At 38.2% G+C, this 27,174-nt stretch overlaps 1 protein-coding gene and 1 pseudogene across 5 annotated transcripts in view; one reads left to right on the top strand and one right to left on the bottom strand.

Annotated features, from left to right (window-relative positions):
- Nucleotides 1-27,174, top strand: part of AUTS2 (activator of transcription and developmental regulator AUTS2) — a 1,147,829-nt gene that overhangs the window by 589,853 nt on the left and 530,802 nt on the right. Inside the window, exon 1 of one of the 5 annotated variants that reach the window (XM_041749192.1) lies at nt 16,611-16,727. The exons of the other annotated variants lie outside the window; for them this stretch is intronic. Coding sequence (XP_041605126.1) covers nt 16,626-16,727 — 102 coding nt within the window. The 5' untranslated portion in view covers nt 16,611-16,625. Of the gene's footprint in view, nt 1-16,610; nt 16,728-27,174 lie in introns of those variants that run through there. 5 annotated transcript variants of the gene reach the window in all.
- LOC121488406 lies at nt 9,823-9,931 on the bottom strand (annotated as a pseudogene).

Genomic DNA, 27,174 nt, shown 5'->3' with positions numbered 1-27,174 from the left:
GAGGTTCGTCTTAGGGAAAGCGATTTAGTAGGTAAAATTGTCCTTGTTCTTTTTCTTTATATATTTTCCCCTGCTACTCCTTCCCCTATTGGCCAAGACCATAATAGGACTCTCCTTACACATCTCCTACCCACCTTGCCATTTCTTTACTAGATTAATCTGTCCCCTAATCATAGGCCACCTGCCTATGATTGATCTGCCTATTCATTGACCAAGAATACAGTTAATATATTTGGTAATTTTATTTTTGTGTTTATGTTATGGATACTAAAGGCTTAAGACTGACCTTTATAAGATAAATGATTTGCATTTTAATAAGACTTTTGGAGACTCCTTATAAAGGCGCAGTAGAAGGATACCATTCGTGGATGTGGTAGAGATTTTGAGAGAAAAGAAGGCCCTCCAGAGAGTCTGGGGCATGCTTTATAAAGTGACCATTTTCTCCATGTTTTCAGGATCAGCCAAATGTTACATCTCTGAGATTATGGGTGCCCATCTGCCAAGATCCTTTTTCTGGTCTGAAACTATACATTCAATTTTTTTAAATCTGCTATAGTTCCATTTATAGGCACCACATTGGTGGTTTCAGGAAAATAGATTTCATTGTATAAATAGATTTCAGGTTCTTCTAGTGATTTAGAAATTGTATAGACATCTTGGAATATGATTTATAGATAAATAATGGGGTTCAGGACATTTCCCCCAAATACGGTTCCTTGGCATGTTAAATGTTTCAAGCTGGAGGAATTTGAGAGTGGTAGGAGCAAAAAGGACTTCTGACCTTCCCCCAAAGTGGTTATAGAGCCTCATATGAGAGATATGATAAGCCCTTCCTGTCACTGGGGGAAAGGAACTTGCTTATCCCTCAAGAAGGAGGGACTCCCAGAACTGACCTTGCTTTGTCTCTACCAGTTTACTGTACTTAGCTCATACCCTTTGTCCTGTCACATATATTCATGGCTTCTATCTCTTCATCCAACCTAGCTTAACCACTTTCTGCAGGCCTTCACTGTGTTCTGAGGGCCCACTTGTCATCTACAACTTACACTGAGATTTGTATGATTTTCTCTTACTAATCTCTTTTTTGATGAGAGCCCCCACTGAGAATTTAGCAGGGCAAAAGGAAAAGATATTTTTCCTCCCTTATAGTTTGTGACAACGAAAAGGGGCAGTGAAAAGGCTGGGACACTCCACTTGCACCAGAGACTACAGTTGAGGTCCAAGACAACTGACAAAAAGCCAGGAGAAGGTAAATTCTTACCATATCAGTTTCCTGGATCTCTGGCTGTGGTGTTCCGTTGAGAGAGAAAGGTAAAATTTTTTCTTTGTCCCTTCCTTTCTGAATTCACACAAGCAAGAGAAAAACCTTGTGTAATGAATGCATTTGTATGTTCTTTTCTTATTAATTTGTCTTTTGTTATAAGGGCCCCAGCCAAGAACTTAGAGAATTTGTCTTCTCTACAGCAATCTGTCTGTTGATACCCTTTCCTTGAGAGTTTGTGTGGCCCTCTTATGTCTCCTCTCTGATTCAGGTAAGAACCAGCAAGCTGTGACTTGCAGCCCCATCATTTGATGGTTCCCATGAAGTAGAATCAGAACGTTGTGATAGTGTGATCCCATATGACAATTATTAGAGGTTTAGAATGGATTCTAGAGAGAGGTAATTATCAGAACAAATCTGGTCCAAAAAATTCTATCTTCTAAAACTGCCTCTAAAAAAAATAAAAAGTGCCCATATACACATAAACCAGTTTTGTTGGTTTCAACAGAAGGTTCATTCTCTTGGACTCTGGATACCTGGTTTTGAGTATTAGGTTTTATTCTTGTAATTTAACTGCTCTGTGACTTAATTTCCTCATCAGGAAATTGTGGTGGCATTAATGCTAAATAATGAAAGTGTAAGTTATATTTTTGCCTCAGGTGCCATTTAAGCGATACTGTATTTAATTTACTATTGTAGGAGTAATATTGTAAAAGCATTCAATTTGGTTAATCATTTTCTCCGTTGACTTCTTTGTGGATGTCATCTTCAGCGTTTATTCATAGTCACACAATTCTTAGAACTTTACGTGGTGGATAAAATCCCACAGAACAATATATTAGAGGCAGTATCTGCTGCCTTGCACAGCTTGAGGACCCCCCCTCCCCCCCAGTTTGCATGAAATACTCACTAATTAACCATGGAGTATAGGGAGTGTTCCTCTAGCAGTTCCCTAGCCAAAATAGCTTGGGGCTGAAGAAAGCTTCACAAACACACCTATAATCTAGTTATGCCGTTTTGTAACAGCTGAATGAAGTGAAATTTAAAGAAGGAAATTTAATAGAACATAGAACTCAGTGGGTGTATTTAATGGAGAAATAATCTTATTCCAGTTTGACCAGTGAGGGTGAGTAGTCGAGGGAAGTTCAGAAGACTCCGATTTTCTTTAAGAAGCCTATCATTTTTTCTGTCACTTCAGCCTACTGGTGATTTATCAGTTCTTCCATCAACAACTTTTCTTTGATTTCTTTTTAAAAAACCTTATTTTCTTTCTTTCTTTCTTTCTTTCTTTCTTTCTTTCTTTCTTTCTTTCTTTCTCTTCTTTCTTCTTTCTTCTTTTTCTTTCTTTTCTTTCTTTTCTTTCTCTTTCTTCTTTTTCTTTCTTTTTCTTTCTTTTTCTTTCTTTGTCTCCCTTCCCTTCCCTTCCCTTCCCTTCCCTTCCCTTCCCTCCCTTTCTCTTCTTTTCTTTCTTTCTTTCTTTCTTTCTTTCTTTCTTTCTTTCTTTCTTTTTCTTTCTTTCTTTCTTTCTTTCTTTCTTTCTTTCTTTCTTTCTTTCTTTCCTTCTTTCTTTCTTTTTTTCTTTCTGTTACAAAGCATATTCAAATCAGTATAGTTATCGTGCCTGATCTTAAAAAGAAATCCTGTTGGTTCTATACTTCTTTTTTTAAACAAGAGTAGCTACAGAATATAGAAAGTATTAATATAGAAAGTTATAGAAAAATATATATATATTTCCAAGCTGGCTCCAGAGGAGGCAAGTGCCACAGCTGGAGGGAAGGCCTGTGCAGGAGGTAGGGAAGGCTTTCTGGACTGTCTGCCGTCGAGAATGAGAATTTCTTCTTCTGACTCTCCATTTCTTCTGGATGTGAGGTGTCCTGTCTTTTCCCTTCTGGCTAGCCAGAGACAAAGTTTTACCTATTTTAAGGTTTGAGGCTTTTCCAACCTTCTAATTTTTGGTCCAAAGGCTGTCTGATACCAAAGAAGAGAAAAAATTCCCTTGTATTGATCTGGTGGCTACAGATAGGGTGCCCTCTGGTATGTTTGTCTTCCAGAAGTTTAGAGGTATGCATCTGAGGAAACCAAACCCAGGGAAGATCCTTTTCTTACAATATTGAATTTCTTTGTTGTGACTGAGCTGGATGCATAAACAGATTTTGGGGGGTGCTTCCATTATTTCAAGGCTATATTTTGACATAATCTATATTTCCTCCAGAACTGTTCATCTTAATTATAGTTCATACATGAAAGTGAGATTCATGTGTCTGCTACCAAATGTGACTATTAGGTGCTTTTGAAATAGTTAACTGTGTGCTATCTTTCACTACAGTTATTTATGTATCTGTCTCTTCCATTAGATTTTAAATTTCTTGAAATTTTATATCCTCCTTGTTTAGCACAGGGTGGCACAAAGTAGACCCTTCATAAATTGATAATCACTAACTTATGTGTGGGCATTCATTTCAACACTGTTGACACTTTCTTATCCAGGGACAGCAAATAATTTAAGGTATAAAAGTCAAAAGTTTGGATTTGGGGCCAGATGATATTAAGCTATTTTTCTGACAGTTATTCATAATAAAATCAAGCCCCTTGGAAGTCTTTTCTGGTGTGCAAGGCCACTTGTCTTACTCTTTGTGATGGCAGGAGGACATGCATCAGATTATCTAAAGATTGAATGGATTATTGAATTTGTGGCTTGCAAAGAAAGAAGAGCTAAAGCAGCCATTTAGGGTTGAAGATCAGTCAGGAAGACATTTCATTCTACTTTCGGAGGTGATATTAGGATGAGCTTTTCAGAAGCATTAGTAAGCTAAAGTCAAGCCTATGTAGTATAGACCTTCACATCATTCCATATGTAGAATCAAAGAATCACAAAAGCTGATTCATACCTGATAGGAGTTTCACATTATTCTTGGAATAGGTCATCACTAGTGGCATAGGGGAACTGAGCCCCTGCTGGCCAGCAGGAACAGCATGAGAGTGGGCATCTACACCTAGAATTTGTTGAGGAAAAAATATTGTACTAAGTATTAAAATTTTACATGAAAGCAATAGATAAATGTTTTAGAAAATGCAGATTTCCATAAGAAATACTGCCCATCCTGAAGGAGGAGATATTTTGGTATGGATTGGGCACACCTATCAGGTTTTAATAAGCTCTCTTTTCTGCATAGGATGGTCTTTTTACTCTTGTAGAATTGTTTTCGTGTGCTAGTAGAGTGTTGGTTGTTATTATAGTTTGTCTTTTTGCCTGTATTTGTTGCTTACTGCCATTTCTGAACCAAGACATAAGCTGTGCAGCTATTGCAAAGACAGATAATAATATAATGATTTATAATACTCATACCACACTTAAAATATATAATTTTAATAACTTTATTTAACCCTTAGAGTAATTCTGTGAGGTAGGTACTTTTATTATCCCTGTTTTCCACATAAGGAAACTGAGACAGTAGAGGTTAAATAACTTGCCCAAAGTCTTGCAGCTAGTAAGTGGTAGAGTCAGGATTTAAACTCAAGTATTCTGGCTCTGTAAACACTAATCTATATACTGCTTTTGCAAATCTTATTTCAGCTTGACAATGAATTTAATAGATTAGTAGGAGATCAGTAGGAAAGCCATTCCAAAGAGTTTAAAAAGTTACATGGACTTGAGGATATAACTAGTGACAGTGACGAGTTTCCACTCCATTTTATCTGTAATGTTCTACTCTCAACATGATAGTCACATATGCAAGTATTTGTGTGGTGTTTAGGGGCAGTTTATATTTTCAGAATAGCTGTAATTTTAAGTTTAAAAATAGTGTTTGTGGGACGCCTGGGTGGCTCAGTGGTTGGGCGTCTGACTTTGGCTGGGGTCGTGATCCAGGGGTCCTGGGATCAAGTCCCACATCGGATTCCCTCAGGGAATCTGCTTCTCCCTCTGCCTATGTCTCTGCCCCTCTCATGAATAAATAAATTAAAAAATATATATAGTTTTTGTATCATCTATAGTGGTATTTAGGATAACTTTAAGGAAACATTAATCATTTTACACTTGATCTAAAACACACACACATACATATATATGATATCATACCAGACATATGTAAAGAAACTAAGATAATTACCTATTAAAAATAATTTATTGTGGCTTTTTTTTTAAGAGGTGAGGTGCAAGGGAGAGAGAATGTCTTAAGCAGGCTCCATGCTGGGTGTGGGGCCTTGAGGTGGGGCTTGATCTCACCACCCTGAGATCATGACCTGAGCTGAAGCAAGGATTGGATGCTTAATCGACTGAGCCATGCAGGTGCCCTCATTTATCTTGGCTTCTGATTGCAATATTTACATGAAATTTTTTTTTTCCCTTAAGACTTATCTTTTGGGTGCACATAGACTGGATTCTGCTTAAATATCCATTTGGCCAAGTCTTTCCTTTGTGATTAAGAGGCCATCTTGTGAAAAATGAGACTACAGTAAAGCAGTCATTCCAGCCTTGATTTTCCATGAGGGAAGCTTTGTCACCACTACCTATTTCTGACATTAAAATTATCTGCATTTATTAAAGTTTATGGATTCTTAGGCTGCATATATTTCCAAGCAGTATTCTGTTGATACCAGACATCTAAGAATCAGCATGTGCAATAATGAGAGGAAGAAGGAAATAAATCATCAGACTTGCTCAACCGGCCTTGTTTTGAAATCACATCAAAAAAGAAAGTTGCTCATCCTTGTGCCACGTTAACTCGAAGATATCTTTATAACATTAATGGGCATTGTGCTGTTGGCCCACCATTACTCCTGCCAGAATGACTTTCTTGTTTATCTAGTAAAGGGAAGGGTCTAAAGCCTTGAGCATGTAACAATTCACTTGATAAAATCCAGGTTTTTGAAAAACAAGTCATATAAAAAAAAAAAAAAAACAGAATTAGTTAACAGGTGATAAATGTTTCATTTACTTCCGTATCCCATCACATTCATGGTGATGCACTGACAATTATCAAATGCTGTTATGTGCCAGGCACTTTCTAAGTGCTTCTAAATGGAGAGGAGTAAAACATGCGCACCTTTGTTTTATTGAGAGTAGGATTTTATGATTCCACAACTGCTGCCTGAGTAAGAGCCAGGCTTGAAAGGCCAAGTATTTAATAGGAAGTCTTTGAGGAGGAAGAGGAGGACAAGTGCTCTGTGAGGGGCCCAGAGGCTGCAAAGAGTGACAGTACTCTGAGATCAGGGAGAGGATAAGTTGTGACACCATCTTCCTGGGAGAGGGGAAGGGGTTAGATGCGTGGAAAGAGGTCTAGGAAGACATATGCTAAGGAGCAAAAAGGAAGGAAAGTCTCCATCTGGAGAGTGGAAGTTGGGTTAGCTATGAGCCCATCTGAAATCAGCTGCCCATCAGGTATGAGCTTGAGAAAAACACTGTAGTATTTGGTGACTGTACCATGAGTCTGGAGGATGTTGAAGGCTTCCTTAGAATTTTCTGAAGAACTTTGTATGAGGAGGACCCTCAGCATACTCTACATATGAACTGTGCATTCTGTTGCTAGGGAATTCCACCATTTGGACATAAATGGAAGTTCTTTTTCCTCTATAAACTGGTTGTCTAAAAGTTCAGAGAGATATTTCTCTTTATCTGTAAAAAAGGAAATGTGCCCATAGGAAATTTTGAATAAGCCAGAAATTTCCAAGGAACATTTAAGAATTGTAGTGAGAACTGCCAGGATTGCTCAGTATGCGTGATTACCCAGAGCAACTGATGAAAGAAGGACCATGAGCTGTATGTACCAGAGATGGTATCAGTGACTCAAAGGAGAACTGCTTGCATAGGCCCACACCTCATTTCTCAGGAGAGAGTGCCTATAAATGACCCTACCAGTTCTAATTTGATGATAATTAAAGCAAAATCATGTGAGTCAAAGACTGAAGAGGGACATCCTGTGGCCAAGACTGGATAAATAAGAGTTTGAGAAAGAGGACAGGAAATCTCAGCAGAAAACTGGGATTGTAGTTTTTTTGCTATGTAAACCAGATTCCCAACTAGGGTACTGAATTTTGACTAGGAAATGTTTGATTGCCAATTTCCTTAAGAAGGAGAGGTTCTTACGCACGTAAGGTTTGAAGCCAGATTAATGCCTATGATACCATTTGGGGGATAATCAAGATATCTTTGTGGATGGCTATTTTGTGTGCCTGGGTCTCAATTTCTGTATTTGTAAGATGGGTACAAACATAGCTGTGACATATTAAATGAGATGATGTATGCAGTGTTCTTGGCACTTAACAGTTGCCGGCCTCTCTCTTGAGCCCCTCAGAATTTCTTTTTGTTCATTTCTTGGTATTGAGGGAGAGAGAAGAGTTCTGACCTATTATAGATAACCTGAGATATCAGCTTTATTTTTTGAAAATACTGATCACACTGAGTTTGCTGGTATCCATTTGTTGGTGGTCTGGTGAAACCACCTTCTGTAGAGCAGTGTGTGTCAGCATGAAGGGGTTATTTGTGATCACAAGGTTGATTGTGATTTGAGGAGGATCATGTTAAGAATGAATAATAGCTGGATTGCTCATGATGCTTCATCTAAGAATGTTTACATTATGAGATCTAGATCACTTCTGATCACAAGAGGCTACAGGGCCAAATGTTTGTTATGCATCTAATAAATATCACAGTAAGAAGGAGTATTGCTTTTCCAGCCTGGCACCTTTTTCCTGCTATCATTTCCCTTTGCACATTCTACCAGACCTGAGGTTTTAGCCAAAGATACAGTAATAAGTGTTGATTAGTATTTAATGAAATTAAAACCTTTGCTAGTAAAGCCTTGTAGAATTTCTTTTGCCGAGGTGGACATTTGAATGGAATGAGAAATACTGTCCATTAAGGAGAAAAGGGGTACGTTTGTTTTCTTTTAAATATGATCATTAGTATTAAAACTTTTTCCTGCCAGTTGGCATGTTGCTCTCCTAGCAGCTGTTTTAAATTCCATAATTGTCTATTGCTTACTCGGCGATCATTTCACAAATTTCTTCACTGCTGCATAGTTTTTGCTGAACCAAATTCTGACAGTGGGGGTGTCAATCTCACAGGCTGGGCTGAGCTGAGTTCTAGTTACCCTTTTCCAGTAATGAGATAAGCTCTCATTAGACAGTATATTGTCATGGAGCACTAGTTCCCTAGGTCTCATTGGAGGTGATTACTGGGAAAATGGGAATCTGCTGAAGCTTTGGGTTGCCAGTTGTGTTACTTTTCTTTTTACGGATGTTCTTTGAATTCTGTTTAACCCAATATAGCTTTTTTAATGCTTACAAAGGAAAAGGAGTTTACTCAAGGACTTAAAAGATTCACACTCTTATGTTATCTCACTGCTTGTAATTTAGCTCAGAGTGGAGAAATTAAGCATTTTCACCATAGTATTTTCATTCTTGTATGGTTAACCATTTCACACTTTGTTCTGTGTATATTTTCTGTTGAAATACTGTAAAACATGTCTGTAAGGTGATATATACCCTTGAGATTAGATGATCTGTTCTTTCCAGAAACATCAACACAGCATATTTTTCAGGCATTAGGTTTAACTATAGTATATTGAAGTCTTATCCAATTGGATATCAGATATTGTGCTTTTTTGTTAGTATGGTGATATGTCACATTATATATGATGGTTCCATAATGTGATCCACTGCTTTCCTAGTGATGTGAAAGCTGGTAACACAAGCCCAAATTTTTGTTTATATGTCAAATTAACACCCTTCATATCTTATTTCATAGTCATGCATTGCAGGAAAATGCATTATAAAGTGTAGGGTGGCTTATTTTGTCTTTTTTTTTTTCTTGATTCATAGTACAGTCAGAAGGTAATTACCAGGTTTATTTAGATTCTTATGCTGCATATGTTCTTGTCTCCAATATAAATAATACAAGATAATTTGTAACCATTTTAATTGTCTTAGTTTAACTGTAAATAGGCAGTGTTTTTTTTTCCATATAACAACAGACAAAGAAAGTGGTAATTGGGTTTACACATCTAGATTGTATTTTTCAAAAGTTTATTTATTTATTTTAGAGTGATCTCTGTACCCATTGTGAGGCTCAAACTCATGACCCTGAGATCAAGAGTTGCATGCTCTTCCAACTGAGCCAGCCAGGCGCCCCTTACACACCCAGATTTTAAAACATTTGCCCTTAACTGTATGCTTTTCTGCAAGTCATTTAACTTTAACTGTACTCTCACTATAAAAGTGAGCCTGGTAATCCCTTACTCAGTAATGTTGAGAAGATTAAACGAAGTCACCGTGACAGTGCCCTTTCACAGAGTTTATAGCAGGTACTAAAAAAAATCCTGTGTTCCTTCCTTTCTTTCTCTGTTAGGAAGAGTGTCTCTTTTATTGATTAGACTTTTGCCATCAAAGGGAAAAAAGATCCCTGTCTCTTACAAAATTTCTTAGGGAATGCATAAATTCATTGTGGGCCTTCTAATTCTGACAAATAGAATATTGATTTCGAGTTCATTGCTGTAACTTGCCAAATGAAATGAAAGGTTTATGTTACTCCTTTCAAGTCACTTCTGATATATCTTGAGCAAACAAAGTCTGTATTTAATAGAAATTTGCTAATTAGGAAAAGTTTTCAATTAGCAATAATCATGCTTTGGGTAAACCTCATTGGCTACAATACTGCCACTGAGCAGAGCTGAAGTTTGCTAATTGGAAAGTGTTACTAACTCAACACAGATGTAGAAAATGAGAGTCTGAGAGGAGGCCATGGAACTCAACGAGAGTGGGGTAGAAGCTGCCACTTTGTTTTGCCTGCTAGGATGAACTTGACTGTGCAAGGCTGTAGTGCTAATTACCTTTAGCATGTTTAAGTTCTCACTTCTCACTTGTCAGTGTAGAGACAGGAAAATCCTTATTGGTCTGTACATGTCACACTGCAGCAAGCTGAAAGCTGAAGGCATAAAGAAACTCTCAAGGCACTACTTCCAGAGACTGCTGATGTTCCAAATGGAATGTGGGGGATGGAATTCTAATTTCAGGAGCAAAATGACACAGAGGGGGGTGGGGGTGTTAAAGGGAAGCTCCTTGTATTCATTATTGTCTTCTGTGTCAGTGTGAGAGTTTGGCCCACAGGCATAAAAGCAAGCATGACTTGAACCCTAGCAAAACTACCATTAGATAGATTTTAGCGGCAATCTGAGAAAGTCAATATGTGCTCAGAGAGGAGAGGAAGAAAGCCAAATGATGAGAATGCCATCAACCCAGTAGGATTCATTTAGTGTGTAGATGGCATCCTTTGTCTTCCCTTTGGACCAGGCCTGACTATATCTAGACCTGCTGATGTAATGCCAAATCTGTTATCTTTAAAGTCTGATAGCAACCTGCTTTGACAGAAACCTACAGAATCCTGAGCCCTTCATGGTTTCTTGATGTGATCTAAAAACGTGTTCCCATCACATCAGACATAATGAGGGAAAAGAACTGCTTTTGAAGACACTAATGAACAATGATCATATAAGTCAGTGAAGTAGAAAATGCAAACAGGTGCAGACAGTTGTATGTCTTGAACAACATGAAGACTAATAGAACTAACACTTAGTGAGTCCTTACTCTATGCCAGGCACAGTGCTAACACTTAATTTTATTATTATTTTTAGATTTTATTTATTCATGAGAGACATAGAGAGAAGCAAAGACATAGGCACACAGGCTCCCTGCAAGGAACCCGATGTGGGACTCCATCCCCGACCCCTGGATCACTCCCTTCGCCAAAGGCAGATGCTCAACCACTGAGCCACCCAGGCATCCTGTGCTGATACTTTATATGCAGCATTGTCTTTCAACCACACCACTGTGGATACTAAATTGTATCCTCATTTTATGGTGTAAATTTTGAGGCTCAGCAAGGTAAATGACTTGCTCAAGGTCACATAGCTCATAAACAACAGAACAGATCCCAGGGCCAGCCATCTGATTTCAGAGCCTGAATGAAGAGCCTTTAGAGAGATCACTGATTTTTGCAATAAGACAAAAATGCCAACCATTGGGCAGAAGAGTCGGAAAAATGTTAATCCCTGTAGAGGGCACTATTCAGGTTAAACTCACCCAAAATAATTTTCTAACATGATAAAGCAGGCCCATGGTAGCCACTGACTGACTGTTTCAGATATGTTTGCCTCTGGGGAAGAAAGTGCACTGATTCATGTAACCCTACTGTCAGGGTTATTTAAATCTCAGATCCAACCTAGAATTCACTTAAATAATCTTTTATTATTTTCCTGTGTACTCTTATGATTTATTTCTTGCCTGAGAAGAATAATGTTCAGCATAATTAATTCAATTAATTCTAGGCTTCCTCATCTCTGCATTTAGTATCCAAAGTACTTTCTTCTCTTTGGTCCCTGTTTTACCAAAATCTGTCATTTTGCTTATAAAATAATAACAACTGTTGAACCTGGAAACCCCCAGTGTAAGTTTGTAACTTGCCAGATATAAACAGAATAAATAGCTTGACCAGAAGACAACCCCCACTGGTTTTTCTACAACCCCTTTTGGCACTTTTTGGAATAAACATGACCCCTATGCTTGTCCAGGAAATACCACAGTTAGCATGGTCACCTACCTTCTGGGCAGGGGTCACAATGAGGGAGGGGACTTTATTGAGGGACTGTCAGAATGCTTTCTAGAGTTTGTTAATACATGTTTGCTATCTCTTCTACCCCAGGCCCATCAGGGATGTTAACCTTGAAGATAATAGTAACTGTCGTCAGTAGGAAAATCCAGCTCTGTTTTGACCCAAAAGGTAATTTAGGATGGCTTATGGAACCCGAAGCTAAACGTCAAATGTAATTAAATGTTACTGCTGTGTCTTGCTTTAAGAAGAGAGCTGCTGAGTTCTAGCACAGTGTAAGAGATATTCGAATTAACCATTTTGATTCTTTTCCACATTACATAAGAGGCCTTATCTCTGGCAGCACAGAAATTTTCCCTGAGGGACAAGGAGGTGTCACATTTCAGGAAATTGCTATAGTATTTCTTCAGCCTGATTTTGGACCTAGGTTTCTGATTGGTTTTCTTGAAATCTTCACCTGAGTATGACCCTGGAAGATGGCAGGAATGCTATCTTCAAGTATGTGTAACATTTTTAAAGAAATTAGTCTTGAAAAAAGCAAGTAGACTCTTTTTCAAAAATCCTTCCCCCAAATGCTTATATATTTGAATGGGAAAATCTCAGTAAGACACTGTTACTAATGTAAGTGCTAATTATTAAGAAAAACATAAATGATATCTCTCCATGAGGAGATAAAGTGAGGCCTTTAAAAAAAAAGATTTTATTTATTTATTTGAGAGACAGCAAAGCAAAGGAGAGAGCATGAGCAGGGGAGAGAGGGAGAAGCAGACTCTCCACTGAGCAGGAAGCCCTATGCAGGGTGCAGGGCTTGATCCCAGGACCCTGAGATCATGACCTGAGCCAGAGGGCAGACCCTTAACCGACAGAGCCACCCAGGTGCCCCTAAAGTGAACCCTTTTGATACAGTGATGCCTACGTCTGGAAATCAGACTCATTTTCAAGACATAAATCCAAGTCAGAATAGGAATGACTCTTTTAATATTAACACTAAATCTACTCTTGAATGGTAGAAGAAAGAAGGGGAGAATTTTGAAATTTTTGACCTCAAGGAACATATATCCCAAAGACCTTATAAGTTTCAGGAAAGCTACATTTTCCTCTTCCTTCCTTATTTTGTCTCTCAGTCCTAAAATATTCTCTGAGCAATCAATTTTAGAGATCTTTCAAAGAAAGCAAAACTTGACTTGTCTGCCTGTTAACTACTGCAAAAGTGTGTAGATTCCTGCTGTTCAGTGTAACTACTAAGAGTAAAAAGGAAACACCTATTATTGTCATTATCTGGAAAAAAGAAGCTCCTAGATTGGATTAAGTGAGGTTGTTGTACTCTAAAGAAACGCAGCATTAGGCAGTAATGAAGGTGCAGTAGCAGAAATGAAGGCGCTCTTTCATCAGAGTGATTCTCCCCCACCCTTTCCTTTTCTGTCGGAAGAGGATGTGGAGTGAGAGAAGAGCTTGATCTGTTTGGGGAGAAAGTATCACAGCCTATTAGTTAGAAGAGATGAAATTGAGACAGCTTCGGGGACTCCATTAAGTGTGTGGTGTTTAGGCGGACTGTATCCCTAGGTAAGGAGTGCTGTTGAGGAGGAGAATGCACAATGAAATAATTGGGCTGGGGAAATCAACTGGGCTTCTGTGGCCTCTTATCTCCTTGTAGGGGTGGGGGAGGGAGACACACCCCCGCCCACAATGCCTTTCTCTTAGCATAAAAGCCATACTGAATAAACTAGAGGGGAATTTCTTGCTGAGTACATGAACTGTCAGTGTATTTTGAATAATAAAAACAATGGGTATAATTAAATTTCATCTGGCACGGGAAGGATTCAGAGCATGTCACCTCAGAACCATCTCACACTATGCTATTCTCCAGGCATCTGGATATCCGGTTGCTGCAGCTGATGGAGAATAATTCAGATTTGATCAGTAATGACAGCATCTATAGGGACATGTATTAATACATTGATGTGTCTGGAATTAGGTTCTTAAATAAAACATCATCCTCATGTATTTATTTTCATTTTAAAGGAATAAATTGAAATCAGCAAATAGAAGATGACAGCAAATAGAAGATGACACACAGATAGGCAAAATTTTTTTGGACATTAGTTAAGGGTAAGCTCTGTAGTTCAGGTACTGTTAATGTTCACCTGACTGCATATCTTTTGAGATCAGAAAAGGTACAGTGATAGCAAGTCCAAAGCTCAGATAATCATTATTGTATTCTTGGGGAAAAGATTTAAGAAACCATCTTTTTTACATTCAGTATATATAATGATAGTTATGGCTAATATTCAGAATAAATTGACATGATGGCTAATTAAATACTCTTCCATGTGCTAGATACTTTGTGTACATATACACAGTTGGTTCTATTTGAAAAAAATCCTGCTTATCTCCACTTCTGCTACCTGTTAGCTATTAGCTCTTGAGTAACAAATAAGCTTCTTTCAGCATTAGTTTTCTCAGAAAAAGAAGGGAACTAGACAAAATAAATTCTCTCTACTCCAGGCTCATGCACGCATGCACACATGCATGCCTGGGCATCCCTCACCCACACACACACATTCTATTTCTGAGTATATGTACAATGCTACCTGTTTGACACATATACGCAGATGTCCATACACATATGCAGAACATTCTTAAATAACACCAATTATGGGATGCCAAGGTGGTTCAGTGGTTGAACATCTGCCTTTGGCTCAGGTTGTGATCCCAGGGGTAATGGGATCGAGTTTGCATCGGGACTCCCTGCAAGGGAGCCTGTGTCTCCCTCTGCCTGTGTCTCTGCCTCTCTCTGTGTGTCTCTCATGAATAAATAAGTAAAATCTTAAAAATAAATAAAAATAACACCAATTACTTTTCCTCTTTTAAGTTTTCATTTTTTTAAAACAATTTATCCTATTTGATGCTAGATGGTGACACCCAAAGAAGAATATATTGTGATTTGTACAAAGAGAAATGTTTTATCCTTGGTTCATATTTTCAGAATTACAAATGTATATTTTTTGATATCTTTAAGGAAAAATTAGGTGCAGTATTTTACACCATAGGTATCACTTCTGTACTCCCACATTGTTAGCATCAGTTTGCTTGCTTCAATGTTTTTGGTGGAACTGCAGGGGTAAAGAAACATGGTCTATTCCCTCCAGGAGCTCATTTTCCTTAGAATTCCATGAAAAAAAAAATGGATCAAGTGATAGAGCCAGTTTTTGTCATAATAACAATCCATTTTTCCATTGTTAACCATTAGCCGAGAGAGAAAAAGAACTGTCTGTTTATGTTTGTGCATGTGTTTCCTCAAAAGTAATAGGGTGCTCTGTGGCTCAATAAGTGGCACTATATAGCAGAATAGATTTGTAGATAATTAAGTAAAGCTAAATTTAAAGGTTTTAGTCCTGTTAGGATTCCTGTTGGTTAATTGTTTTCCCCATTGCAATGCATACTCTTAAAAGGCAGGAGCCTTCTATTTATCACTTTATCCCCAGGGCCTATCGTAAGCACCTGGTAACTAATAAATGTTGAACTGATGTATGAGATTTCCTTATCTAAGAGATTAAATATTATCCTCCTGGTCTAGGGGAATGAGAGATCCACATATATACCGTAATAATTGTGTGTCCATATTCTGCCTATGAGTTCAGTTATTTTAGATATTCTAAACTTACAGAAATCAAGACTAATACTTTATTTTTTTTAAGACTAATACTTTAAAATTTTAATTTTGTCTATAGCAAATAAAGTAGATTATTTCAGTTGGGTGGCTGTGCCTGTCACCTGGTTTCACTGAAAAATTCAAAGTTAGGTAACCTAATAAATATCAGCATTATTTTGTGCTTTTTCTTTTTCCTGTCACACAGATAAAGTCTTTTTTTAATCACATCAGATAAAATCTTTTTTCATCACTTCACTGATTTCCTTTGTAACATTAATCATGTTTATGATCAGTTGTTTTTGTAATGATACAGTGTATGTTGTCTCCACTAGTCTGTAAGCTCTAGGAGGTCAGGTACCACATCAGTGTAGTATGCACTAGAATGCCCTGGTCTGGTCTAGTGTGGGCCTAATGCATAGCAGAGACTCAATGAATATATTTGATGAACATTGACAGAATGAATCAAAACATTATGTAAGCAGCACATCCCAGCTTTTCAGTGTTTAGATGCCTATAATCATCATCTAGTGGTAAAATCAGGTAATTTCTGGTGTGCACCTTCCACATTTACATTCAGTAAATTTGGTGAGCACCTTTTGGGTGCCAGGTGGGAGGGAAAGAGATGCATAAGTTATCATTCATTCCTCTCAACGGCTTATGATTTGGTAGGTGAGACAGGCATATACAAGAATGAATATACCCTTGAACCAAGGTCACTTTGATACGTATTTTTCTAGCTCATATAATTTTGAGTCAGGATCATCAAAGTAGCATCTTTGAAGCTTTGTAAATTGTAGAAGGTAAATCAGAGGTGTGATACAGAGAGAGACATTGGAGAGCATAGTAGCAAAGCCGAGGCTGGGTAAACTCAACAACAAAGCACAATTACAACCACTGCTCCTTGCATTCATTCAGCACTTAAGTGATAAGCACTATTCTAATCACCCTGCATACATTATCTCATTTGGTTCTCTTAATAATCCCATGAAGTGTAGTTACTATTTTTATCAGTATTTGATAATTTAGGAAACTGAGGGTCTTATCTGAGTCATTTACCTAAGGTCACACAGCTAATAAGTGATTAGGATTTGAACTCTGACCTTTGACCAATGTTCTTGATTGCTACAGAGAGGTATGGAAATAATAGAATAAGGGGAAAAGGAAGGAAAATAATTCCTGCTAACTATATCAGGAAGGACTTCCTGGAAGAGGTAAGCCTTAAAGAATAATTCATACCTTGAATTGAATGTGTGCTAGAGTCATAGAATTTTAAACTATTAGTTTCCAAACAATAAACTCTAAAAGCCATCTGTTCCAGGCTCCTAATTTGCAGAGGAGAAAACTGGTATTTCTGAGGATAAGTGACTTACTATAGGACATATGGCTAATTAATTGGCGTTAGAGCTAGTCTCCTAACTCCTCTGTCCATGTTATTTCCCCCCCATCATGCATTTTAGTTCATATTCACTCTGGTTTTTCATGACCACATTTAATATGATTTACTAAAATATTTTGCATCTTGGAGATGGAGACTTTTAGCATGTGTGTATGTATATGTATGATGATTAGTCAAGCCAGGAAAAGGTCAGCGCAGGCATAGAAGAGAGAAATATTAGAGACATGGAGATACGGAGATACATGAATATCTATCCATCTATATTTTTTCTAGTATTTTATTATCATTTTATTGTTGTCTCTGTTTTCTTTCATAAGTGTAGACAACTGGGAATTGAGAGAAAGGATATGAATGAAACCCTAATAAGAAAAAACTGGTTTAAAATCCTAAAGTCTATGACCACTGCCCACCATGATTTCTCAGCTTCCTAAGTAACCCAGGATATTCCTAGCTTCCACTAATGCTTAGTAGCCAGTAACCTACTTGCTTGTCACAATAAGATGACACAATGTATGTAAAGATAACTATATGACAGAAATATAGGATGCTGGCAGGCTTGTCTGATTTCCAGGCCTAAACTGTTCCTCACCTCAAATGTAGTACCATTGTCTGGTATCCATGTTGCTCAGTCTGTTTCATTAGCCAAGTGATTGTGCCAGATTTATGCACTATGGAATAGTCAGTTTGGGACTGGGGTAAATACTCATTGCTCTGAGTGCTCCCTGTCAATCTTCTTCTTACATGGCATTCTGTAGTCGGGGATTGAGGTAGGTGTTTCCATGTATTTTTTCCCTTTGTTTCTCTCCATGATTTAAACCGTAAAACAAAATCTTGTCAGTACAGTCTGAGTCAGCAGATATTTACATCACTTGGGTGTAGGCTTTTTATAGACCAGCGGAAGATTACAGTAATTAGCCTATGCATTTCCTCATTAAAATGTCATTAGCGAAGGCTTTGTTCTTTTAAGATTTTCCAAATAAGGTTTATTGCATTGCATTCTATCATTAATAGTTTACTAGGAGCCAGATGTCTTATATAGGTATGTAGTAGCAAAGATTGCTTTGGACTTTTTAAAGGGTAATAATGGCCAAAAAACAGGCTTTGAAATAGATAAATCTCTAAGTTTCGATTGGATGGGGTCCCACTTTATGTGCTACCAGTTTAACTGCCAGTCCCTTTTCACAGTGCCTGCTGGCAGTGTCATACTCATTGAGGTATTGGGCCACCTACCAAATCCAGACTTATTTAAGAGAATAAGCATATGCTCTTATGCACAGACTGATTTGGTTAGTATCTTAGTAAGTTTGTGACTGATTAAAAATGTAATAAAGAATAAGAGGATAATGAATTTACTTTTTACTATAATCTAGTACACAGAATAAAGAATAAAAGCTTTTATTTATAAAGCTCAAAAAGAATATGAGCTTTGGAGTCAGTCCATTCTAGCTTCATCATTTACTTTGTTGTATAACTTTGACAATGATTATACTTAATCTTTATAAACCTAAGTTTTCTTGACTGTAATTACAGTGGTACCTGCCTTATAATATTTGCATGTGATTAATGCATGTGAAGTATTTCACACTACTGCCTAGAATGTATGATTTATTAATACATTTGTACTAAAAAATAAAAGTATGATCGTATATGTATCTGTATTTCACCTGTTTTCTTGTTATGCATCTTTTACCTAATTTAAGAAATCCTAACATGAAATTCCAAAATGAATAAGTAATTATTCAAGGGAGTGTTCATTAATACCTTTAAATGGCTTAAGACAACTCTCTTTAAAATTACTCACAAGGTGCATTGGAAGTAAATTACTCCATTTATCATTTTAACATTATTTCTACTCGGAACAGGAACAAGTCAGGAAATACACATTGATTACCCCATTAAATTACTAGATAGTTAACCAAATAACTAAAATAAACTGTAGCCTTGTAGTACTCTAAGGGTGGTTGGTTGGTTGGCTTACTGTTTTGTTTTTTAGCATTGCAATATCCCAAAGAGTTTTTTAAGAATAATTGTGTGTAGTTTTGTTGGTATGGGCAAATTCAGGTTAATTCAGTCAGTCAGTTGGAAAGTATTTCTATTAAGTACCTACTCTGAGCCAAGCATTGTTCTTTGTGCCAGAAATACAGTGCTAAACAAGAGGAAAGGCCTGTTCTCAAGGAGCTTACATTCTAGGGTAAAGATTAATAAACATGTAAAGAAGCAAATGATTATTGTCGATATTGGGGGACTCTGAAGAGGGTGAGCTAGAATATGGGAGGTAAGGATCTGCATTAAGGGCTCAATGACTGGGAGGCCTTTTGAAGGATGGTGGGAGGTGGTACAAGTATTCCAAGCAGAAGAATGAGCAAGTACAAAGCCCCTGAAACACTGACAAGCTTGTTAAGTTTGAGGAACAGAAGGAAGGCTAGTGTGGCTAGGATCTAGATCTCAAGGAGAGAAGTAGACAGAAAAGGGGATGACTCGTGTCAGAGCCTTTGAAAGCTCTAGGTGGAAATTTGGCTTGAATCCTGGTTGCATATCTGGTATGCATTGGTATGCAATGTTTTGGAAATATTCCTCACCAGTCTGTGAGGTGTTATTTTTGGAATTCAGAGAGGACAAGCAAACTGACAGGGCTTCCTTATGAAGCCCTTCCTTTTTTTTTTTTTTTTTTTTTGTTACTGGTAGAATTCTTGGTTATCTTTTTGTCTGGTAGCGAGCATTGGAAAGCCCTCAGATTGTTTTTACCTGGGGAGTGATGCTGATTTTTACAGAAGAAAAATACTCTGATTTGTGAAAAATGCACTGCGTGCTCACAGATGTGGAAGCTAGGAACTCATCTTGCATGGGGTCAGAGAGATAGCAATAACTTAAGGCAGGATTATAGCAGTGAAATGTTAAGGGGTTGCATGTAGGCTTTATTTTGGATACAGATTTCGTAGGACTTAAGACAGAACAGATATGAGATGCAAAGAAAAAAGAGGAGTCAAATGACCTCAGGATTTTAGTTCAGGTAGTCAGATGACTGATGTCACTTATAGATAGAGGGAAAGATTGTACGGGGCTGAATTTATAGAGTGAGAAGCAGAGAGTTGGTAATTTTCTTTTGATATAGGTTATGAAAGTAATGCCAGTTGACAGTCAAGAGAAGATATCAGCTGGGCAGTTAAAAGATTCTAGGATATTGGGGAGATGTCCAGGCCAGAGCTGAAGTTAAGGAGTCATCAGCATATAGATGGAATTTACAGCCATGGGACTGGCGGAGTCCTCTGAGAAGAGAATGTAAATAAACAAGAGGACTCAACAGAGTCCCAGATACAGCCTGGTAAGGAGAAGGACCCAGTGAAGGAGGAGAAGTTGGTGATGTAAGACAAGCAGGTCACTGAAACAGAGAAAAAGATGTTGCATAAACAAGGATGTATCATGTGGTGAGCCATGTTTATGCTGTGGAGAGGTTGAATATGATTAGGACAGATAATTGTTCATTAACTAGAAATTAGACCTTTATACTGATCCTTAATATAATGCATTATTGAAACAAAAAATTAACCTGGTACCTGATGTGTCTCACACCTGGTATTGTTTATCAGAACAATACCCTCCCATTGTAAAAGTCATGGGGCTTTTGATAGGAAAGCAAAACTGCAAGAAAATAGAGGAGAAGATCTTTTTAAAGTTATTTATGGGAATGAAAAATTAGATTGGGGATATAGGAATTAATGTGGATTCTTGTTACCTCAGTTTTAGAGTGATTTGCTGGGGACCTTCACCCTGATAACACTCACATGGTTTCTGTCAAGAATAAAGTACAATCTGCTATCCTATCACCCTTCCCACTCCCCACCCCGTTGTTCTACAAGCAGATGCAGTGCTTTTCTGAGTAAAGTTTTAGCAATACCTCTTATGAAAGCATTTTCCCTTCACGATTAGCATCTGTTTATAGAATAGTTCCTATTTTCGTAATTAGATCCTGCATAGAAATGCAAAGGCTGCTATGTAAAAGGATAATGAATCTTTATTGCACAGTTGAAATCAGATTTGTGCAAAAGGCACTTTGAAAACAGTAATAAGCAGAGACATGTATTAAATCACCCAGATAAGGCACCCTCTTTATATTTTCTATTTATAAATGGAAATTATGACTACCCAGTGGATTCCATATGACATTTTCTATTACCAGCAAAGGATTTTAGCTTTGACCATAAAAGTTATCTAAATTCAAAAGCCCCTCTGAATTCATGGCTCTGAAGAATACTTCTGGAAGAGGCCAAGACAGGGTATAGAGGGTCTTTTGTCATTTTCCTTTGTCTCTGTACTCGGGCAGAGGCAAAGGATAGCAAGTGGTATAAGAAGCCATTTGAAATAACTATGATAAGATCTAATCAGGAAACCCAGTGTCCATTTAACACATACAGTAACATTTTGAGGATCTTCTGGTTGGGCTCCTTGAGAACCAAGTTCATGTCCTTATAAGCTCATCCTTATATTTTCCTATTGTACACATCACTTCCTGGCAAACACAGGATTTATTCCCAAGCTAAACCCTTCTTGAGAGGTTTTGTTATCTCTTCACCTCCTTAGTGAGTCTCAGAAAGCTGGGGCATTGAGGGAGGGGTAAGAAAGAAAAAAGATTGGGAAGCATGGAACATCCATGTCAGCTGAACTGGCAAGGATGGATATTATGGCTGCTGGGGACGTGGGAGAGTATCATGTGTCTTTTGTGTCTGTTTTATAGTCGATGCTTCATGTAAGATGGCAGTCACGCCTGCACTGTGCTTAGTATCGATTTACTCTCAGGCATGCCAGACCATTTTAGCTTTACTAAAGGGAGAAAATCCTGTGTATTTACCCTACAGACAGACTTACAAAAAGTATATCTTTAGAACCTTTTTTTTTTCCTTCTTTTCTTTCCTTTTACTATTTTTTTGTCCCTTCCTGCAGCTTTTCCCCTCACTCCCCCACCTGTTTTATTGTAAAGTGAACAAGCTCCACACTGAGCATTACAAAGAGAACACATTGAGTAGACTTTTTTCGAGAACAGTCTGAGATCTGGGAGCTTCCCATCTTCAAATGTGGCACATGCCTGGCCTTTTAGTGGCAGCAGAAAGCCTTATTTCCCAAGACTAGCTTTGTGGTGGCGGGGCCTAAAGCACTGTGGAGTTGTTGAAAAGGGGGGATGAATGGATGCTAAGTCTGGAGACCAAAAAATACCATCATTTTCACCTTCTTGAGCTCCTGTATTGTCCCTAGATACTGCATTGTGCTTTCCTCCAGTGTAGGGAGAGAGGTTGGTCATCAGGCTATCTGAACTCCTGACATCTGCTTAGCAGTTTCAGCAGTTCACAGCTGGGACTCATGCCTCTGTCAGAATTCTTTGCCTGTTCCCTCTGTTCCATTAGTAGGGAGGCTGGGACCAGGCTTCTGAACTGATTAGCATACTTTTGTGTTACCTACCTAGGACAGCATATGGCAATGTGGAACACTTGGATTTATTTCTCTTCACTCATACAAAATTCCTAAAGAATTGGAAAACTCCAGCATTTATTTTGTGTTACAAAAACTTAATTCCTATTTTGGTAGGCAAAAGCAACACAATTTTGGCAAAAAAAATCTCTGGATCAGAGAACATTGAGGGGCCCCTGGTTGGCTCAGTCAGTTAAATGTCTGACTCCTGATTTCAGCTCAGGTCGTGAACTCAAGGTCCTGAGATCAAGCAGCATGTCAGGCTGCACTGGGCATGGAGCCTGTTTAGGATTCTCTCTACCTCTGCCTCTTCCTCTTTCTTCCCCTCCCCCCCCACCTCAAATGAATGAATGAACATTGATTTGCTTCTTCTCTTTTCTCATGCCTTTTTGGGAAAAAATATAAGTTGGATTTTGTAACGCTGCATTGTACAAAATGTCTGTTTAGTCACACAGAAGAGAAAGTGTCTTCAAGTCACTTTTGTTCTTGTAATTCAGTGATTTTATGTCTATTTCCTTTCCATTTTTCTCTTTAATTTTAACTGTGTTAACTAAATGCCTTAAACCTGGCACTTTTCATAGGATCATCATGTGTAAAAAATAAGTAGATAGGATCATAAAGGGCAACTAGATTAATGTGGAATTGATACAAGAAGTTGACTATTTTAAATGCACTTCAACTTTGAACAATACTAATATATGCAAATCATATTTTCTTCTTTATGAAAATACTTTCTTGCCTTCCTTATGGGTGGGTATACTGCGATACATTGTGGACTGGGGGAAGTCCTTAGGAGATGTCTCTTAACTTGGGAAACCGTTTTCTTTGGGTACTTGCAGTTCTTTTCTAAAGATTCCTGGGAAAAAGCAGCAGTGCATATTGAGAGTCAGGTCTGAGTATGAATTCTAGCTCAGTGATTTGTCCTTCTGGGACAGCCTTAGGAAATACTGTAACCTCCTCAAAGTTAGAGAGTCATTAAAATGGTGATTACATACAATGTTATTATAAGGAGAAAGGTTACCTATGGATGCCAGTGTACCTGGTGCAGTGTTTGACACTTGATCTTGAATAAATATTTCTATCATTTCATTCCAGAAGGTAACTATTGTACTTCCAGGAAGGTCTGTGTGAAGCCCACAGAGGAGGATTGGACCTAATAGTACTTCTAAGGTCTTTGAAACAATGAGCTAGATTTTTCAGAGCGTCCACTGTATTTTCTTGTTTCTTCCACTTTTACTTAAACAGAAGGCAATTTGTTTCGAACTTTGTGCTCCAAACTGGTAACTTAATTAAGCAAGTTTATTGACTGTCACAGAGGCTGTAGTTAAAAACTGGCAAACATCATGTGACTCTATTGGTATCTCTTAGGAAATAAAGGAAAAAGGCAGGTTTCCACCCTTCCACATTTTTTTCTTCCCTTTTCTCCCAAGCTCATTCTTGCACTGCAACATTTCACTTATAATCTGTTAATTAAATCATTTCACTCCATTTTATATAATTTTTAATTTAGCATTCATTTTCAACTTAGCTTTTGGCTTCATTTACTGATAATAAACAGTGTTGCATACAACACATGTTCCACAAAACTCTCAGTCATACACATACAGATGCCAGTAATTTTTTTCCAGTATGCCAGGCACATTAAAATTAAAGGCAGCATTTCCTCTCACCCTTTCCATTATTGAATGTGCACCCTGTTTGAATAATACATACTCCCCAGCAGCAGCAGTAGGCTAATGTGTAAAAATTATGTGTAGCATGTCACTGGTACCGTTTGAAAATTCATGGTTTTTCCAGACACGGTTTTGTAAAAGTTTCTGGAATGGTCACTCTCATACCTTGGATCTGTACTTTGGGTTTAATGTACATAATAATAATGGCTTTCTAAAATTAATGCTTTATGCATTTACAGCCATGCGGTGGTTTTTGAGAAAAAAGGCTCTAGTGTGGTATTCACATTACTTCTAGATTGTCTTTTGAATCATAATCTTAATTCTAAAGATACAGATTCCTTTCACTGTAGGTGATACCCAGAAGTTTCTAAAGCTACAAACTCCAAAGTTTATGGATAACTTTTAAATGATGTCTAACTGTGTTGATATTGCTGTCCAAGTCCTTAGACTCCATTCAGTTTTCAGTTTGTTCCTGCATATCCTTGAACCCTTGTATTTACAGAAGTTCCTACTCTTATATCTAACATAGAAGTTCTCATGTAGTAACTCTGATTCTTTGCCCACCTTCTGTGGAATCAGCTAAAGGAGGTACCTTTGGTCATATAGTTCTAAATCCTGGCCAGTGAGTCAGCTTACTGTATTGGACACGTGGTATTATGTTAGATTCTGTGTTAAGTGCTTGGGGATGTTGATGATGACCAAAACCATTATGGTCTCTTCACTTAAGGAGATGACATTCTAGCATGGGAAGATGGTCATTTTACAAATACTGGTTACCCAAGGGCAGAGATACGTGAGAGGTTCAGGGATGTCTGAAAGAGAGTAACTGGAGGACTCCACCTTGTCTCGACAAGCTCCCTCCCAAGGCAATATTGTTTAAGTTAAGATGTGAAACATGGCTAGGATTTAGCAACGTGAAGAGAGGGCAGGGAGGGACATTGTATATCAAGTCCCCAGTACTGTAGAGAGGGATTGTTGGCATCCTGGAGAAGGATTACATTACACCAAATGGGAATGTCAGATTCTATTCTAAGGGCCGTGAGAAGTGAAGGGTGTCAGACAGGGACTAACTCAAACAAATTTGTATTTGGAAGAACATCACTGTGTGTTTTGGAAAATGTTTGACAGAATGTTTGGAGACACCATTTAAGAGGAGGCTTTGCAAGAATACAGGTGAGAGATGGTGGTGGCATTAATGGTGACAGTGGAGACAGTAAGAAGTGGATTAATTTTGGCGTTCTTCAGAGATGACATGTACAGGACTTGTGATCAATTCAACTTGAAGAAAAGGGAAGCATCAAGATGACACCTGGGTTTCTGGCTTGAACAGTTGTATAGATGGTGGTCATTTTTCATGTTGAAGGTGATAAAATACTTTTTGTACTTGTCTCATTGCTATCTGAGTCTCAGTGTCAGAGGTCAGAAGCTCATAATATCTGGTGGTTGCATTAGAATTCTTTCATACAAGATATGGTCTGTTGTAGTTGAAAAGTGGAACTTTGCTTAAATCATAGACTTTTCCTTCTGTCTTTTGATTGTCATCTGTTGAGAGCTAAACATAGCGACTGGCAAGGTGGCCCATAGAGAATTTAACAGATTAAAAACAAATAATCTCTGAAACCCTGTATTCTAGCCCAGTTGTCTTTAACACTTTTGCCCTTTGGTGTTAGAGCTGTATTATATCCTGGGGAGATCTCTGCACATTTTTCTGCTCTTCAGCATTTTAACAGTTCCATTCCAACGTCATTGCAACAACTGTTCAGTCCTCCCCATACCTCAAATTGTGGGTATTCTCCTTCTTGTCCCCAATTTTCATTGTATGTATACAGATTTCATCTTATCTGTCCCCTGGGCAGAGTGTTGGAAGGAAATGTGGGTCCCGAAGGGTTTAAGACTGGCCTGAAGTCTCAACCCTACTACTCCTCCATTAATGTTTAATTTTAAATAAGCAAACCCTGGCAGATGTTTTTGGTGCTGCACCCACTTCTCCTTGCCCTTGCGCTTCACTACCATTGGCCCTGTTTCTATCTGCCAGGCTCTGTATTCATTCATCTGTGGGCTTTCCTCTAGTCACTGAATTCTCTTTTGCCCAGAGAGCAGGCAGGAAATAAGAGGGAATTAATAACTCCTACCTGAGCACCCCTCGATCAAACGCTAATGAGAGTTGTTGTCTAAATACTCCAGGCCCATTGTTGCCTTGTAAGTGGGATAACTGTGGGATAAGCCTTCCTCACTGGCTTCTAGAGCCCCACAGTTGCCCATGCTGGTGGTTGGCTTGATTGCACACCTTTATTCCCTGCCTTTTCCTGTCTCACTTCCTCATTCCCTTGTTGCTGTTCATTTTACTTCCCAAATAAACTCCTTGCAGTTGGTTCAGGGTCTGCTTTGGGGAAGCCCATGCTGAGGCAATCATGGGAGCTTGATTTCCTCATCTTTTGAATGATTCTGTTTGATGAAGTTGGTCACTCCCCATCAGACATCATCTCTGTAATTATTGCTCGTTGGGTATCACTCACACCCATCAGTTCACATAAATTCTGAGTCTTTTTTGTTCAGATTAGTCTGTTGGTCTAAGACTCTGAACTGTCTTAGGCCACAGGTGATAGGGAAGAGCTCCGAAGTAGATAATTGGATCAGGTACATCCAGGACCTGTGCTTCCCCAACAGGCCTGGGACAAGGTGTGTAGCTTTGAGGCCAGAGCCTTCTGCTTCCTGACAAAGGGAGCCTGGACTCAGTTTTTCCTACGTATGTAGAATTTTCCCCAGAATTCTTTTGTGGCATGTTCTCCCATCTATTGTATTAGTATTGGTACCCCTTTGCATCCTTTCTCCAGCTTGCTCCTTAACCTAAGATGCAGTTCTTTGTCCAGAGGATCCAAATACTTTGTATACTTTGTATCCAAAGTACTTTCTAACCATGCATTTTCAATTAGGTTGCTGTGAGCGATCTTTGATATTTGATGGCTTTTCTCATTTATTTTTTGGCCACCACCACTATTTGCACTAATTGTTCTGAAGTTTTACTTGTCCTGCTTCGGTGTTTATTAGCAGGGTAAATGTTAGCTCCACATTCTACAATAAAACCACAGGGAAAACATGTTGGTCTAGGATATTGGTTCACAATCTTCT

The sequence above is a fragment of the Vulpes lagopus genome, chromosome 3 (genome assembly GCF_018345385.1).
Source record: "Vulpes lagopus strain Blue_001 chromosome 3, ASM1834538v1, whole genome shotgun sequence".
In the NCBI taxonomy this organism is placed as follows: Eukaryota; Metazoa; Chordata; class Mammalia; order Carnivora; family Canidae; genus Vulpes; species Vulpes lagopus.
This window is presented reverse-complemented; position numbering and strand designations above follow the sequence as displayed.